At 43.1% G+C, this 17,215-nt stretch overlaps 1 protein-coding gene across 1 annotated transcript in view; it reads right to left on the bottom strand.

Annotated features, from left to right (window-relative positions):
• The window catches only part of NXF3 (nuclear RNA export factor 3), a 66,170-nt gene that overhangs the window by 22,148 nt on the left and 26,807 nt on the right, over nt 1-17,215 (bottom strand). The window contains exons 4-5 of the mRNA XM_040628748.1: nt 11,518-11,697; nt 10,035-10,110 (exon numbers count right to left, since the gene is read on the bottom strand). Coding sequence (XP_040484682.1) covers nt 10,035-10,110; nt 11,518-11,697 — 256 coding nt within the window. The remainder of the gene's footprint in view (nt 1-10,034; nt 10,111-11,517; nt 11,698-17,215) is intronic.

Below are 17,215 nucleotides of genomic sequence, written 5' to 3'. Positions count from 1 at the left end.
AACTCCTCACAATGTCCCCTTCAGGTAGGAGTCAGGATTTCCATTTACACACCACAAAGGTGAGGCTCTAGGAGCTTAAGTGTTTCTAGGTTCACACAGCTACTGGGAGATAGAGCCAGTATCATCTGGCCTGTTTGTCTGACACCGACGAGGCCCGTGTTTAGAACCAGACATGCAACCTTCCCTTTAGATGCGTGATTTGGGCAAGGGGAACTGACAGGTGCCGCTGGTGAGTGTACAGCCACTCTGGAGAGCGGTACGGCAGCACTGAGTAAGTATGTAGTAGAGTTGAAAGCGACTAGCTTGCAATATGAAGCACATGTATTAACCAACAAAGAGATAGATATAGGACTGCTACAGAGAACTCACTGAAAAATGTACACACACAAAAACATTTTTAAATGCCAAAACCGCAGCAACCAGTGAAATGCATGTGATAACCGAGATGAATAACACTAATTGGGGAAGCAAGCTACAGATGTGTACATATAATGTAATTATGATTTTGAAAAACATGTGAATGGGAATATATATTTGTTTATCTGTAAATACAAGTTAATTCTCTACCTATAGATAACCGCATCTGGAGAAGAAGCACCAGTCTATTGACAGAGGCCCCTTTTGTTCAGAGGATGAGGATCAGAAAATGACAGATACCAAGTAACATTATTTTATAAATACACACTCACTCACTGTTTGAAATGTTACATCAGGAAAATCATCAAGGTCATAATTTGGAGAGAAGGAATTTGTAACTGGATTGACCAAAACGGACACATATACTTACTATTTTTGAAATATGTATGAAATAGACTGCTCGTGGGAGGAAAAGCAAGTTCAAAATTAATTGCTTACACGTGGTAGGGGTGTGTGTGTGTGTGTGTGTGTGTGTGTGTGTATGGCTGAAACACAACATTCTGCATGTCTGTGTTTTTTTTTTTTTTAATGATTTTTTATTATATTATGTTAGTCACCATACAGTACATCCCCGGTTTCCGATGTAAGGCTCGATGATTCATTAGTTGTGTATAACACCCAGTGCACCATGCAATACGTGCCCTCCTTACTACCCATCCCCAGCTTATCCCATTCCCCCACCCCCCTCCCCTCTGAAGTCCTCAGTTTGTTTCTCATAGTCCATAGTCTCTCATGTTTCATTCCCCCTTCTGATTACCCCCCCTTTCTTTATCCCTTTCTTCCCCTACTGATCATCCTAGTTCTTATGTTCCATAGATGAGAGAAATCATATGATAGTTGTCTTTCTCTGCTTGACTTATTTCACTTAGCATTATCTCCTCCAGTGCCGTCCATGTTGTAGCAAATGTTGAGAACTCGTTCTTTCTGATAGCTGAGTAATATTCCATTGTATATATGGACCACAACTTCTTAATCCAGTCATCTGTTGAAGGGCATCTCGGCTCCTTCCACGATTTAGCTATTGTGGACATTGCTGCTATGAACATTGGGGTGCATATGGCCCTTCTCTTCACTACGTCTGTATCTTTGGGGTAAATACCCAGTAGTGCAATGGCTGGATCATAGGGTAGCTCAATTTTTAACTTTTTAAGGGACCTCCACACTGTTTTCCAGAGTGGCTGTACCAACTTGCATTCCCACCAACAATGTAGGAGGGATCCCCTTTCTCCACATCCTCTCCAACAATTGTTGTTTCTTGCCTTGTCTATTTTTGCCATTCTAACTGGCGTAAGGTGGTATCTCAGTGTGGTTTTGATTTGAATTTCCTTGATGGCTAATGATTTTGAACATTTTTTCATGTGTCTGTTAGCCATTTGTATGTCTTCATTGGAAAAGTGTCTGTTCATATCTTCTGCCCATTTTTTGATTTGTTTATTTGTTTCTCGTGTATTGAGTTTGAGAAGTTCTTTGTAGATCTTGGATACCAGTCCTTTATCTGTAGTGTCATTTGCAAATATATTCTCCCATTCCGTGGGCTGCCTCTTAGTTTTTCTGACTGTTTCCTTGGCTGTGCAGAAACTTTTAATCTTGATGAAGTCCCATAAATTCATTTTATCTTTTGTTTCTCTTGCCTTTGGGGATGTGTCATGAAAAAGGTTGCTTTGGCCGATGTCGTAGAGGTTGCTGCCTATGTTCTCCTCTAGAATTTTGATGGATTCCTGTCTCACATCGAGGTCTTTCATCCATTTGGAGTTTATTTTTGTGTATGGTGTGAGAGAGTGGTCAAGTTTCATTCTTTTGCATGTAGCTGTCCAATTTTCCCAGCACCATTTATTGAAGAGACTGTCTTTTTCCCACCGGATGTTTTTTCCTGCTTTATCAAATATTAGTTGCCCAAAGAGCCGAGGGTCCATTTCTGGGCTCTCTATTCTGTTCCATTGGTCTATGTGTCTGTTTTTGTGCCAGTACCATGCTGTCTTTGTGATCACAGCTTTGTAGTACAGCTCGAAATCCGGCATTGTGATGCCCCCAGCTTTGTTTTTCCTTTTCAACAGTTCCTTGGAGATTCGGGGCCTTTTCTGTTTCCATACAAATTTAAGGACTATTTGTTCCAGTTCTTTGAAAAATGTCCTCGGTATTTTGATCGGGATAGCATTGAAAGTGTAGATTGCTCTGGGTAGCATGGACATTTTAACTATGTTAATTCTTCCAATCCATGAGCATGGAATATCTTTCCATCTTTTTATGTCTTCCTCAATGTCTTTCAAGAGTGATTTATAGTTTCTAGAATATAGGTCCTTTACGTCTCTGGTTAAGTTAATTCCAAGGTAACGTATGGTTTTTGGTGCTATTGTAAATGGGATGGATTCCCTAATTTCTCTTTCTTCGGTCTCGTTATTCGTGTATAGAAATGCAACTGATTTCTGAGCATTGATTTTGTATCCCGCCACGTTACTGAATTGCTCTATAACTTCTAATAGTTTGGGAGTGGCTTCTTTTGGGTTTTCCATATAGAGTATCATGTCATCTGCAAAGAGAGACATTTTGACTTCTTCTTTGCCAATTTGAATACCTTTGATCCCTTTTTGTCGTCTGATTGCTGTTGCAAGGACTTCTAGTACTATGTTGAATAATAGTGGCGAGAGTGGGCATCCTTGTCGAGTTCCTGATCTTAAGGGAAAGGCTTCCAGCTTTTCCCCATTGAGAATAATATTTGCAGTAGGCTTTTCATAGATGGCTTTTATGAGATTGAGAAATGTACCTTCTATTCCTACACTCTGAAGGGTTTTAATCAGGAAAGGATGCTGTATTTTGTCAAATGCTTTTTCGGCATCGATTGAGAGGATCATATGGTTCCTGAGTCTTTTCTTGTTGATATGATGTATCACGCTGATTGATTTGCGAATATTGAACCACGCTTGCATCCCAGGTATGAATCCCACTTGATCGTGATGGATAATCCTTTTAATGTACTGTTGGATTCTATTAGCAAGTATCTTGTTGAGGATTTTGGCGTCCATATTCATTAGGGAAATCGGTCTGTAATTCTCCTTTTTGAGGGGGTCTTTGCCTGGTTTGGGGATCAAGGTAATATTGGCCTCATAGAATGAGTTTGGTAGCTTTCCTTCTGTTTCTATTTTTTGAAATAGCTTTAGGAGAATAGGTATTATTTCTTCTTTGAATGTTTGGTAGAATTCCCCAGGAAAACCGTCCGGGCCTGGAGTTTTGTTATTTGGAAGGTTGTTTATCACTGACTCAATTTCTTCATAATTAATTGGCCTGTTTAAGGAATCAATTTCTTCCGGTTTCAATCTTGGTAGTTTATAGGTTTCCAGGAAGGATTCCATCTCTTCCAGATTGCTTAGTTTATTGGCATATAGCTGTTGATAAAAATTTCTAATAATCCTTCCAATTTCAATGGTGTTCGTCGTGACCTCTCCTTTTTCATTCATAATTTTAATAATCTGGGTCCTTTCTCTTTTCTTTTGGATAAGTCTTGCCAGTGGTCTGTCAATTTTATTGATTCTCTCAAAGAACCAGCTTCTAGTCCTGTTGATCTGCTCTACTGTACTTCTGGTTTCTGCTTGATTGATTTCAGCTCTAATTTTGGTCAACTGCTTCCTCGTGCGTGGATTAGGCCTGTCCCTCTGTTGCTGTTCCAGCTTCTTGAGGTGAGAATATAAAAACTGCATTTTAGATTTTTCTATTCTTTTGAGTGAGGCTTGGATGGCTATGTATTTCCCCCTTAGGACTGCCTTTGCAGTATCCCATAGGTTTTGGACTGTTGTATTTTCATTCTCATTGGTCTCCATAAATTGTTTAATTTGATTTTTGATTTCCTGGTTTATCGAGTCATTCCTGAGCAGGATGGTTCTTAGTCTCCAAGTGTTTGAGTTTCTTCCAAATTTTTCCTTGTGGTTGAGTTCCAATTTCAGAGCGTTGTGGTCTGAGAATATGCAGGGGATAATTTCAATCTTTTGGTATCGGTTGAGACCTGTTTTGTGTCCCAGAACATGGTCTATTCTTGAGAATGTTCCATGGGCATTAGAATAGAATGAGTATTCTTTGGTTCTGGGGTGTAGTGTTCTATATATATCTATGAGGTCCAACTCGTCGAGTATGGCATTCAAAGCCTTTGATTCTTTGCTTAGTTTTTGCCAGGGTGTTCTGTCTATTTCTGAGAGTGGAGTGTTGAGGTCCCCTACTATTAATGTATTTTTATTTATATGTCTCTTTATTCTGGTTAAGAGTTGGCTTGTGTATCTTGCTGCTCCCCTGTTGGGGGCATATATATTTATAATTGTCATATCCACTTGTTGAATACTTCCCTTAAGAATAATATAGTGCCCTTCTGCATCTCTAACTATAGTCTGTAGTTTAAAATCCAATTTATCTGATATGAGAATTGCTACCCCAGCTTTCTTTTGAGGTCCATTTGCGTGAAAGATGGTACTCCATCCCCTTACTCTCAGTCTGAATGCATCTTTGGGTTCGAAATGAGTCTCTTGTAGACAGCAAATGGATGGGTCATTTCTTTTTATCCAATCTGCAACCCTGTGGCGTTTTATGGGATGGTTCAAACCATTTACATTAAGACTGATTACTGAGAGATATGATTTTAATGTTGCCATGTTGCCAGTAAAGTCTTTGTTTGTATTGGCTGTGACTTTCTGTTCTGTATCACTCTTGGGGCCTTTTTACTTTTATAGAACCCCCCGTAATATCTCCTGTAGGGCTGGTTTCGTGGTTACAAAATTGGTTAGTGACTGGCGATTCTGAAATGTCTTTATTTCTCCATCAATTCTGAATGACAGCCTTGCTGGATAAAGGATCCTTGGCTGCATGTTTTTCTCTGAAAGAGCTTTAAATATGCTCCCCCAACCCTTTCTCTCATTCCAGGTCTGTGTAGACAGGTCTGACGTAATTCTGATGCTTTTGCCTTGGTACGTGAGAAATTTCTTTGCCCTGGCCGCTTTCAATACTGTATCCTTGCATCTAATATTTGCGAATTGCACTATGACGTGACGTGGCGTAGGTTTGTCGTGGTTGAGCTTGGGAGGGGTCCTCTCTGCCTCTTGGACACGAATGTTTGTTTCCCTTGCTAGATTAGGGAAGTTTTCAGCTACAATTTGTTCAAATATCTCTTCTAGACCTCTGTTTTTCTCCACCCCCTCGGGGATGCCGATGATTCTAACATTGGATCGTTTCATTGAGTCAGTAATCTCCCGTAACCTACATTCGTGGGCGTGGATTTTTTTAAGACCATCTTCTATTTTCATTTTTTCCTCTATTAACCCATCCTCCAATTCACTAACCCGTTCCTCTGCTTCTGCGACCCTGGCCGTCAGAGCCTCTAGTTTTGCCTGCATTTGGCTCATAGAATTTTTAATTTCTGTCAGATTCGCTCTCATTTCTGTCCTTAGGGATTCTATATTCTCAGTAACCTTTTCGTTAATAGTTTTTTCAATTCTACTCATCATTTTGACCATCGTTACTCTGAATTCCATTTCTGATAATTTGGTTACATCCATATCCATTATTTCTGTGGCAGAGGCCACAGAATCACTGTCTTTTCTTTGCTGGGGGGGGCTTCTCCTTCTTGTCATTCTGATGAAGAGAGGTTGCGGGGTTTCCAGAGCCCAAATTATTGACTGGGTCCCAGGCCGTGCCCCTTGTTTTATAGGGATCTTAGGGATGTGGGCTTCTTCTTTAAAGATTTTATTTATTTATTTATGTGGCAGCCAACCAGCGAGAGAGGGAACAGAAGCAGGGGAGTGGGAGAGGAAGAAGCAGGCTCCCAGCGGAGGAGCCCGATGAGGGACTCCTTTCCGGAACGCCGGGATCACGCCCTAAGCCGAAGGCAGGCGCTCAATGACTGCGCCACCCAGGCGCCCGGGTTGTGGGCTTCTTGATTTTTCAGCCTGCCTTCTGTGTTCTGGGGGAGGGGCCTGCCGCGCCGATACTCAGGCAACCCTGTTTGGGTAGAGTCTCCGTGTCCCCTGCGAGGGGGGATGGGGATGGGCACTCTCTGAGCCGGTATTTCCAGGCTTTTGTTCTCTGGCGGCTTTCCCTGGCGGTTTGCTGTGCCTCTTCTGAGAGTCAGAGCAGCAGCGGCCAAATTTCAGCCTCTGTCACAGAACAGAGGGATTGCGGCCCGTTCTCTACTAATGTTCTGGCCACTTTAACTCTGTTTCTGTTGGTGCTGCTCAACCCTGCAGCGTCCCGGGATGTGCGCCCCACACCCGGCGTCCCAGCCCTCACTTCCAGGTCCGGCGCGTCTCTGTCCTTTGTGTTTCTAATGCCGCCAGCCGCCAGCCGCCCCGCGCACTCCCGGATCTCCCAGTCTCAGTCTGGATCCAGTGAGCGCACCGGGATTCCGGGGTTCTGCGAGATGCCTGGTGGCACGCGCACCCGGCTCACGGTCTCTGTCTGCTGTTTTGCGGGTGCCGTCAGCGAGCCCCGCCTGCTCTCCCGTGCAAGTGGCTACCGCTTCCCGGCACCCGAACGCGGCAGCTCCCTCCCCCTTCCGTTTATCTTCCGATATCTGTGCACAGTTTCATGGCTCCCCGCTTCGTACCTCAATACTCAGCGCTGGAGATGTTCATTTGTAGAGATCCAGATGCGTCTTCCTGCGTCTCAGGCTGGTTCCGTGGTTGTTTAGGCTGGTCTGGTACCTATCCAGCTCGACTCGGAGGACCGGCTGAAAACGGTGTCTCCTACTCCTCTGCCATCTTAACTCCTCTCCTGCATGTCTGTGTTTTTATGTCTCAAGCTCTATCATTCCATATGCACGCTCCAAGTGCAGCTTTCTCTCCATCTCAGGCAGGCGTGGGCTTTCTGTCTTGGGACTTAGAGATGCCAAAAAGTGATGGATGCAGAGGGACTTCTGCCAGTGGGTAGAAACTTCCAGAAGGCTCTTTCTGGTCCCATCAAGCCCAGGTCCTTTCCTTCCTCCTTCCCACCACTCTCGCTGTGTCCCCATCCAAGATTTTTAGAACTGCAATTCTCCATGTGACCAGCAAAGGGACATCTATCCCCATTGTGCTTTCTGCTTTCTTTAATACTAAAATTCCTGATTTTTGAAATGAAAAAAAAAACATGTGTTATTCATTAGAATAATTCATGAAACAGTACGGAGAGTGTGTCCCCAATTCTGTTTGGAATAGTCCTGTGTATGTGGAAAGACTGAACATAAGCTTTCTTTGGCGTTCACCCCACATCCGTATTTGGCTCATTGATGCATCCCTTTTACTCACACTGTCTTCCCTCAGTGGTGTTACCTGATGTGTCCACACTGTGGAGTGGGCCCCTCTGAGAGAGCAGGCTGCTCCAGAACCCAGGACCCCACCCCTGCAAAGGCTTCCCAGACTTGCGCCCACCCCCTCCCCGTCTTCCCCTCTCCAGGACGCTATGGACACAGCTAACCAGAGCAGTGTCCCTGAGTCCTGCTGTGATCTCAGAAGCAGACTGTTGCATAGCAGCAGAGGCTGAGAGCCAAATATATCCCCTGGAAGGAATAGCAGTGCCTGTTAATGCTGGAGCTCCTAGGAAAGTGGATAAAGACAATCATTCCTTCAAAACACCCTCAAAGGCAGCCCACCTTCTCTTCCTGCCAAGGCTCCACATCCTATGGATCCAGCCTGTATTTCTAGCCCTGTGTGCCAAGCCCTCCGTGCCCTAGGCAAACTGCACCATTGGCTGATCCCTCTATGTTCCAGTCACCCCAGTGTCTCATTAACAGGAAGGGGTTATATTTGCACAGGCCTTGTTTAATGCACACACAGGATGGCGTTACGTCTTCAGATCTACCCAGCAAGGGAGTGGCGTCCATCCCCCCTTTTTGGTGAGGAAACTGTGTCTTCAAACCAGTAAGAACCAGGACTGGCCTTTGTATCTTTTTTTTTTTTCAATTTCTTTATATTTGACACATTAAAAACTATATGTATTTAGGGTGTGAAACCTGACGTTTTGGTACACGCGTGCACTGCGAAATGATTGCCACAATAAAACTAGTTAACCTATCCATCTATCCCATACTTACCACTTTTCCTGTGTGTTTGGTGATTACACTTGAGATCTACTCTCTCAGCAAATTTCAAGTATACGATATACTACTGTTAATTATAGTCGCTATGCTGTACATTAGATCTCCAGAATGTATTCATCTTATAACTGAAAGTTTGTACCCTCTGATCAGTGTCTCCCCTCTCCTCCCATTCCCAGACCCTGGTAATCACCATTCTACTCTCTGTTACTAATCGTTTGACCTTTTCAAAAAGTTTTCCACATTTAAGTGAGTGTATGTGTATTTGTACGCATATATGGATATGTATATGTGTGTGTACACAACACACACACACACACAACGGAATACTATTCAGCCTGAAGAAAAGAAGGAAACCTTGGAAATCTTGCATGTCCTTTGAAGGGCAGCTCTGCAGTACTTCATGAAGGGAGCACAGAGCTGGGAATCAGCAAACCTGAGCTCTAGTTCAAGTTTATGAAACATGTAAGAGTGCTCAAAAATCCTCAGGCCAGCACCTCACTCAGCCAGAGTTGATGATCCTGGTTCTCATTTTAACAGTGGTTGCTTTTTTCTTTAAGAGACACCTACCAAACAATACAAATATTCCTACAGCCATACTAAAGCAGTATTTTATTAAGCTATATTTTGTTTTACAAACTAGGAATAGGAGCGGGATATTATTCTGTCATCATCGTATCTCTGAAATTAATTGTGTGACTTTGGTCTCTTACTAGAATTATATATTAGATTTTTCTTTTCTTTTTATTTGTGTATAGGAGGTGCCCAGATTAATGTGTTGAGCAGTATTACTACATGAATATGCAAGTCTAATAAGAAAGAGATGAGCAACGAACCTTAGTTATCCTTAGGGAAAAGGGAGAGAGAGAGAGAGGGAGAGAGAGAGAGAGAGAGAAGGAGAGAGAGAGAGAGAGACCTATGTCCACCTAGCTTTCTCTCCTGTCCTCCTCTCGGCAGCTGGAAGAAGCTGTCCTGTCCACAGGCAGTGGGGTCTCAAAAATAGCTCTGACCGTCTGTGTCTTTCAGAGGAGTCCACCTCCCAACAGTGCCCCTACCGTGCCATTTGAGGACATACCAGGGACTGCCTTCAGAATTAGGTTCCAAGTCACACAAAGACAGAAGTATCATCCCCACACAGGGATTTCCCATGCCTCTGAGAAGGGAGCATGTGCCATTCTTATTATTAGGCACCACATTCATAGCCGGCCAACCTGATTTAGGGCCCTGATTTTCACTCATTTCTTACATCAGCATCCCCTATGCTCAGGGCTTCCCTAACAGCTGACACCTTTCTAGCACTCCTCCCTCTCCCTACTGCCCAGAAGCACATGCCCTCAGAGCCTCACAGAACACAGCCTCATCCACACAAAATAGCTCAGGGAGTGAGAGAAGTAGAGGCAGCCCCTGGAGCCCACGCTGAAGTCACCGTCCCCAGTTGATGGCGTCTCTTTACAAGTAGGGCATCATCAGTCGTTTGCCATCTCTTCTCCTGACCCGTGAAATTTGGGATCACGGATTAAAATCAACACCCCATTTCCACTTAAGTAAGGTCTTTTGTGTCCTCTCATTTTACCTGCAGGTTAACATCAAAGAAGCACGTTTTCTCTTTGAGCTCTTGGAGATTCTGCAGAGGAACAAGAGCTGCGAATCTGTAAGTTTAACGACCATCTCAGAGGACTCTCCCATGAGGCACATCTAGGGAACATGAGCAGATCGGATGGGCAATAAGAACAAAAGCTGGTAATACCTGGCATTGCTGGAATGAAGGGGAGGGGCACTCCCATACGCCATTGGTGCCAAATGGTGCTTTATTTGGTCTCCGGAGCCCATCCGGTTACGGCTTGTAACCTGAACGGCCTTCCATAGATATGTCCACCTTTTCGGGAGTTTCAGGCAAGGGTTGAGAAAAGAATCAGCAAAGTGATTCTGAAGCGTGCAGGTTAAGGGGCCCTGGCTGAGGGAGCAGGACAAGTTGCCCCAGGAATTCCCAGCTCCGGGGGGGGGGAAAGACAGCTACTCTCTATGAAGGAAAATGCTTGCAAGGGATCCAACTCCTGTTTTTCATTCGGTGGCTGGATTGAATCACAGGATAACCCTGGTAGTGAGGTATGGCTATCCTCCCTTTGCAGGTGTGTGTGACTCCAAAGTACATGTTCCTGAGCACAGACACACATGGCAAAGAGATTACGCTTCTTTCTCCAGATCTCTGCAAAGAATGGATTTGACAACATTATTAATATTAATCCCTAATGTAATACCACCTCGTTAGAATGTTAAGATGATTTTCGTTTTTCCCTATCTCACTTCTCTCCTAATGACGTATTTTTCACACGCGTTTCCAAATGGCTAGCTAATGGTCCCATCGTATGCCTCACAATATGTCCTACAATAATTCTAGAGTTTGAAAAGCAAACCTGCTCAGTGAGTTTCTGTTCATGCAGCATCCTGTTTAAATGGAAATTGGTTGGATTGGGGCAACGAGAACTCCATATACTGCTGGAGAAGAACTAATTTGGTACAACCTCTTTGCAGAGACCTTAGGCAACACCTATCAGAGTGAAAAGTGGAGTCCTGTCAGCAGCCCCACCCTTATTTCTGGCCTGCAGAGAACTTCAGAACCAGTGCCCCAGGAAGCACATGTCAGAATGGCCATGGCAACATGGCTGGTCATATCAAAATGGCCCCAAAGTTACCTTATTAGAGAAATCTCAGAAACACTATTTTCAGAAAAAAAACAGGTTGTCAAGGGGCCCTTACACTACGATATCACTTATATGTTTATAGCTGAAACATGCACACAATTAGATATGTGCAGTGTTCTCTCTCACAGCATCTCTGTGAGGATGGCATCATTATACCCCTTTGACAGATGACAAACTCGGACTCATCACGATGGAAAATCCATCTTCCAGAGTCATCTAGGCAGGGACAGGAATGGGATTTACCTCTCACACTCCCCCAAAGGGCAACCAACGGTCTCCTTGATAGATGATAACCTTCTAGGACTTGAAAACGTGTAGGTTTACACATTTCTAGTATTGTGCCCATGTGGGTACAGAGCTCCCCAGCCCTTCTCTTTGAAGAAGCTGATGGTACAGATGAAATTCCCGTGCGTGGTCCTGTAGGGGGTAATGGGGTCTGGTGTCAGGGTCAAGGGCCTGTGATTCTTGCCTCCTTTTATCTGCACTCTCTCTTCATTTGGGAGCTCAATGGTAAACCGCTTTTCCAATACCGATCTAGAAGATAAACAAAGAAACAGGATAGGACAAGGAATTAAAGGACACGGTTTGATGATCCTCTTTTCTCACCCCAAATCCCTCACCAAAGCCATCCTGCGACACAGAAATGGCCCCAAAGCTTCATTCATTATGTGAGTAGGGGCTACTTCTAACTGCCACGTTTCTGGATGATCTCTGTGGCAGATATGCTGCTTGGTTTTAGGTACCAGTCATCACTCTCTGGGAAGGAGGAGAAAGGTGGGCCAGGACTCACATTTCTTGAAGTCTCCCTATGTGCTGTGTACTCTGCACTGGGTTTCCCATTTACCCCCTCCCTACGGTTTCATAAGGAAGGCGTCGTGGGTCCCCTTTTACAGACGACCAAGGGTACGCCAACAGAGCCTAAGGAAGAGTTCTACATATCATACACCATATTATTGGGTTCCAGCTTTTGTGCTCATCACGATATTCAATGCATTCTTAACAGACATTACCCCCAAATGGGCTAAAAATGAGTTATTGAAGGTAGGGAGTTGGTAACCTTTATATTCCAATGGTTCGTGGCAGTACAAAGGGCCACAAAACAGAAACACTTACCATTTCAGCTGTGGTACTGAAATTTCATGTTCTAAGCAAAAAGAGATTGATAAGGGAAAAAGTCTAAAAACCCTCTCTGGGGGAGAAGGGGCGAAGTGAAAGAAGGGTCAGGGATATTTCATATACCCAGCAATCTCTTATGTAGATGATGGGTCACCGGGGATTTATGACTGGTCATTTTACATTCCCCCGTGGGTGCTCACTCAACAACCACTCTTGGAGGTGATGATAATGATGATGATGACAATAATGGTCGTCCACGTGAAATTCTGCCCCAGGGGCCAAGAGACCTGGGAATGGGAACCACGCGAACTGATTGTTTTTTAAGGCAGTAGGCAGACAGGGAGGAGTCAGAGGAACAAGAATTTCCTCCAGGAAAGATGATCTGGAAGGAGGGAAAATCAAATTGGCAAAACTACTGTAAACAAGTAGTACTCAAAATTGTATCTCCTTTCATCCAAACCTTTATTCAACTAAACTATTATTCAATCCATAGTTTAGGTCAAGGTATAGGAAGTTAAGAAAGGCTAAGGAAATTGGAGAATTATGCTATGTGAATGTCTGCTCAGTCATGAAACCTGGAATTACTCTAATTTCCTCACTGTGTCCTGAAGCCTCCAGGGCTCCAGTTGCCCTAACTTTATTTTGGCACTGACATTTAACGCTTCCCAAGCCAATGGTTAATTTTCTTATAGTGACCTGTAGTACTTCCTGTTTTTTAAGTTGACACCACAATGTTACGTTAGTTTCAGGTGTAAGACATAGTGATTCAACAACTCTTATGCTATGCTCACGACAAGTGTAGCTACCATCTGTCACCAAACGACACTTTTACAATACCATTGACTATATTCCCTATGCTGTGCCTTTTATTCCTGTGACTTAGTGACCTATAGTACTTTTAAAGTACGATGTTATTGACATTTTTATAAGCACCGTGAATGGCGATTTCTTTTTTTTAATAATAATTTTTTTATTATATTATGTTAGTCACCATACAGTACATCCCTAGTTTTTGATGTCAAGTTCCATGATTCATTACTTGCGTATAACACCCAGTGCACCATGCAATACATGCCCTCCTTAATACCCATCACCAGCCTATCCCATTCCCCCCCGCTGCCCGAAGCCCTCAGTTTGTTTCCCAGAGTCCATAGTCTCTCGTGGTTCATTCCCCCTTCTGTTTACCCCCCCCTTTCTTCTTCCCTTTCTTCTCCTAGTGAATGGCGATTTCTTATTATTACTGCCTGGTGTCCCCATTTGGAACTCGGGGGCCGTAGGTAGTAGGTGGCTGTCAGGATAGGGCTGAATGCATCTTTGAATGTGTCGGGAATGTTGGAGACCCACAGCTCTAGAAGACCACACCTTCTGCAGTTCTGAAACAGCCCCAAACTTCTTCCCTAATGTAAACCGTTAGTATTGGGCTATTGCAAGGGCCTTGAGGGGTTGAATCAAGGAAATAGAACCACTGTCTCTGCTTAAGAGAAAGAAGGATGTGGGGTACTCAGGGACTGAAACTGTTTGTGAGAAGGTAGTATCTTAAGGACTGGGAAACATTCAGTAGAACTGGGGGATTTCCCTCTTCATCCATGACCAAGACATATTGTAATTAAATTTGCAAAACGTAGTGATAAAGAAAAAAATATTAAAAGCAGCCAGACAAAAGAAGACCTTGACTTACAAGGGAAAAACCCATAAGCCTAGCTGGAGATGTCTCAACAGAAACCTGTCTAGATGATAACTATCCTACTACAGTCAAATACCACAGAGGAAAATGCAGCTCCGCTCCCACCGGGCCAGTAAAGTCTGAGTGGAGTGCATGGATTCCACACTCACCTGACTAACCAGGCACCCCTCCCCAACCTCTGGGGTGGTATCAGAGACCACATGGGGAACCTAAACTTGCATCCCCACCTGGCTGTTATGAGCTGACAACCTCCTTTTTCCGTTGGAATGGTATCACAGAAGGTTTGCTAAAACATACAACTTAAATAAGACGCAAAATTGCACAACATAAAGTCCTAAAGTCTTGAATACAATAAAAATCCTTCTTCTATGTACCAAATGTCAACTTGAAAAATAAATGAAAATCAACAGACAAGAATATCAAGATGGCACAGACGTTGGAGTTCTCTGACAAAGATTTTAAAATATCATCATAAAAAGGTTTCAATTAGTGAACATAAACATGTTTGAAACGAATGAAAAAAGAACAGAAAGTCTCAGCAGAAATATAGAAAATAGAAAGAGGAATAAACAAATGTAAATTTTAGAACTAAAGTGTATTAGGGTTCTTAGGGGGAAAGATGCACACACACACACACACACACACACACACACACACACGGAGGGGGAGAGAGAGAGAGAGAGAGAGATAGAGAGAGAGAGAAAGAGGTTCTCTTTAGGAATTGCTCAAGTGACAATTGGAAAGTCCAAACTCTACAATGGGCTGCCAGGTTTGGGACCCGGGGAAGAGTTGCAGTTCAAGCCCAAAAACAGTTTGCTGGCAGAATTCCTTCTTGCTCAGTGGAGGCCAGTCTTTGTTCTATTAAGGCCTTCAACTGATTAGATGATGCTCACTCACATTAGGCAAGGTAATCCGGTTTACTCAAAGTCCACTAATTTAAGTGATAATTTCACCCCCCCAAACCAAACAAATTCACTGAAACATCTAGAATAATTTCTGACCAAATATCTGGGTAGTAAGGCTCAGACAAGTTGACCCATAAAATTAGCCATCACACAAATCTTACAATAACTAAAATAAAAATGGAATGGATAAACTCAAGAATGGAGAAGAAAGAGAAAAGATTCAGTGAGCCTGTTGATAGAACAGTAGAAATTACCCAACCTGAAACAACAGAGGAAATAAACTAAGCTAAACAAACAAATAAGTAAATAAAACGAAGCCTCAAAGACCTGTGGGACTCTAACAAAATATCTAATATTCGTGTCATTGTTGTCCTGAATGGAGAGGAGAAAGAGTGCATGGGAGAAAAAGTATTGGAACAGATAATGGCTGATAGCCTTCAAATCTGGCCAAAGACTTACAGAGGCTAAGCAAATCCCAAAGAGAATCCATGAAAGGACACATCATCAAACTTCAGAAATCTAAAGACAAAGAAAAAGCTCTTCAAAGCAGGAAGAGGGGGGAAAACGCATTATCTATAGGAGGAGAACTATAGAATGAATAGCAAATTTCTCATCAGCAGCCATGTCGACCAGAAGGAAGTGGCACATCGTTCAAGTGCTAAAAGAACTGTCAATCTCGAATCTATATGCAGATAGATTATCCTTCAGGAATTAACAGGGATATAAATACATTTTCAGGTGAGGGAAAATGGTAAGAATTTGTCGCCAATAGATGTATCCTAAAGGAATGGCTAAAGAAATGTCTTTAAACACATGGATATTGGTAAAAGAAGGAATCTAGGAATATCTGGAAGGAAGAAAGAACACAGAAAGAACACAAACATGATTAAACAGAGTAGATTTTCCTTCTCCTCTTGAAACTTCTTTTTAAAAAGATTTTGTTTATTTCTTTCAGAGAGAAAAAGAGAGAGAGAGAGAGAGAGTGTGAGAGAGAGAGAGAGCACTAGATGGCGGAGGATCAGAGGGAGAAGCAGACTCCCTGCTGAGCAGGGAGCCTGATGTGGGACTCAATCCCAGGACCCTGGGATCATGAACTGAGCCGAAGGCAGACACTTAACCTACTGAGCCGCCCAGGGGCCCATCCTCTTAAAACCTCTAAGTGCTTCTTAACGGTTGAAGCAGAAAGTATAACACTATCTGATATGTTTCTCAGTGTATGTAGAAGAAATATCGAAGACCATTCTAGTATAAGTGGTCAATAGTAAAGGGAGTTTATTGACCATGTCAGTGGAAGGAGTTGGACATGCAGGCACTCACCACTGTTCAGGGTCATTACCATGCATATAGAATGAATGAATGAGTGAATGAATGGTGGATATCCTGGAATACGAACACACACAGTTTCCCTATTTTATGAATACCCAAGATCAGAAATCACCCTCTTGGAACCTCAGTTACTTTAGTCTCAATGCTCTCTCCTCTTCCCTTACAAAATATCTCTATTGTAATATACTGCTTTGTATAAGCTTCGCTCTGCCCTAACACCTCCAGTTGCATTTTGTTGGATCCTCTCCCTGGGTATTAAATGCCTCTGCTCCAAAACGGAAGATGCAAAGCAGCCTAGGAATCATGCTCTGCACAGAAAATATAAAGAACACAGTAGAATAAGTCAGATAGTGTGGATGATAGTAAATTTTAAATTTAAACGAAGTATGCCAAGCCCATGTGTCTACACCAGCACAGAGTTGCGCAACCATAAAGGGTTGTTTGGTCAACAAATGCAGATCTGTTCTGAGGTGGTGGTCAGATTTTAACACTGCATAAATGATAATTGCACAGAAGCAACGTATAAAAGATAGTGAAGGTAAGTCTATTTGTCACGGTTCTCCAGAGAGACAGAACCAATAGTGCGTATGAATATAAATTCTAGTGGGTGTTTATGTTGCCATCTCGAGTCCAAAGGCAGTCTGGAGGCAGAAATCTTTCCTCCTCAGGGTACTTCAGTCTTTCCTCTTAAGGCCTTCAACTTATTCAGTGAGGCCCAGCCACATCATGGAGGTAATCTGCTGTACTCAAAGTCTACTGGTTTAAATATTAATCATATCCTTAAAATAGCTTCACAGCAGCCTCTAGACTAGTATTCGACCAAAACAACTGGGTACCAAATCTTAGCCAAGTTGACACATAAAATTAACCATCATAGGACGCCCCCCCTTGTTAACTTGGTACCCATACACAGCTCCTTGAATCATACTTAGTTCCCCCCAAAACCCACAATAACAAGGTCATATTTCTGCCTAACATATACACCTGTCCTGTATGCAAGTGAAAATGCACTGACCCATTC

Source organism: Ursus maritimus, assembly GCF_017311325.1.
Source record: "Ursus maritimus isolate PB19 chromosome X unlocalized genomic scaffold, ASM1731132v1 scaffold_X1, whole genome shotgun sequence".
Classification (NCBI taxonomy): domain Eukaryota; kingdom Metazoa; phylum Chordata; class Mammalia; order Carnivora; family Ursidae; genus Ursus; species Ursus maritimus.
The sequence above is the reverse complement of the archived record's forward strand: the minus strand, read 5'-3'. Positions and strand labels throughout refer to the sequence as shown.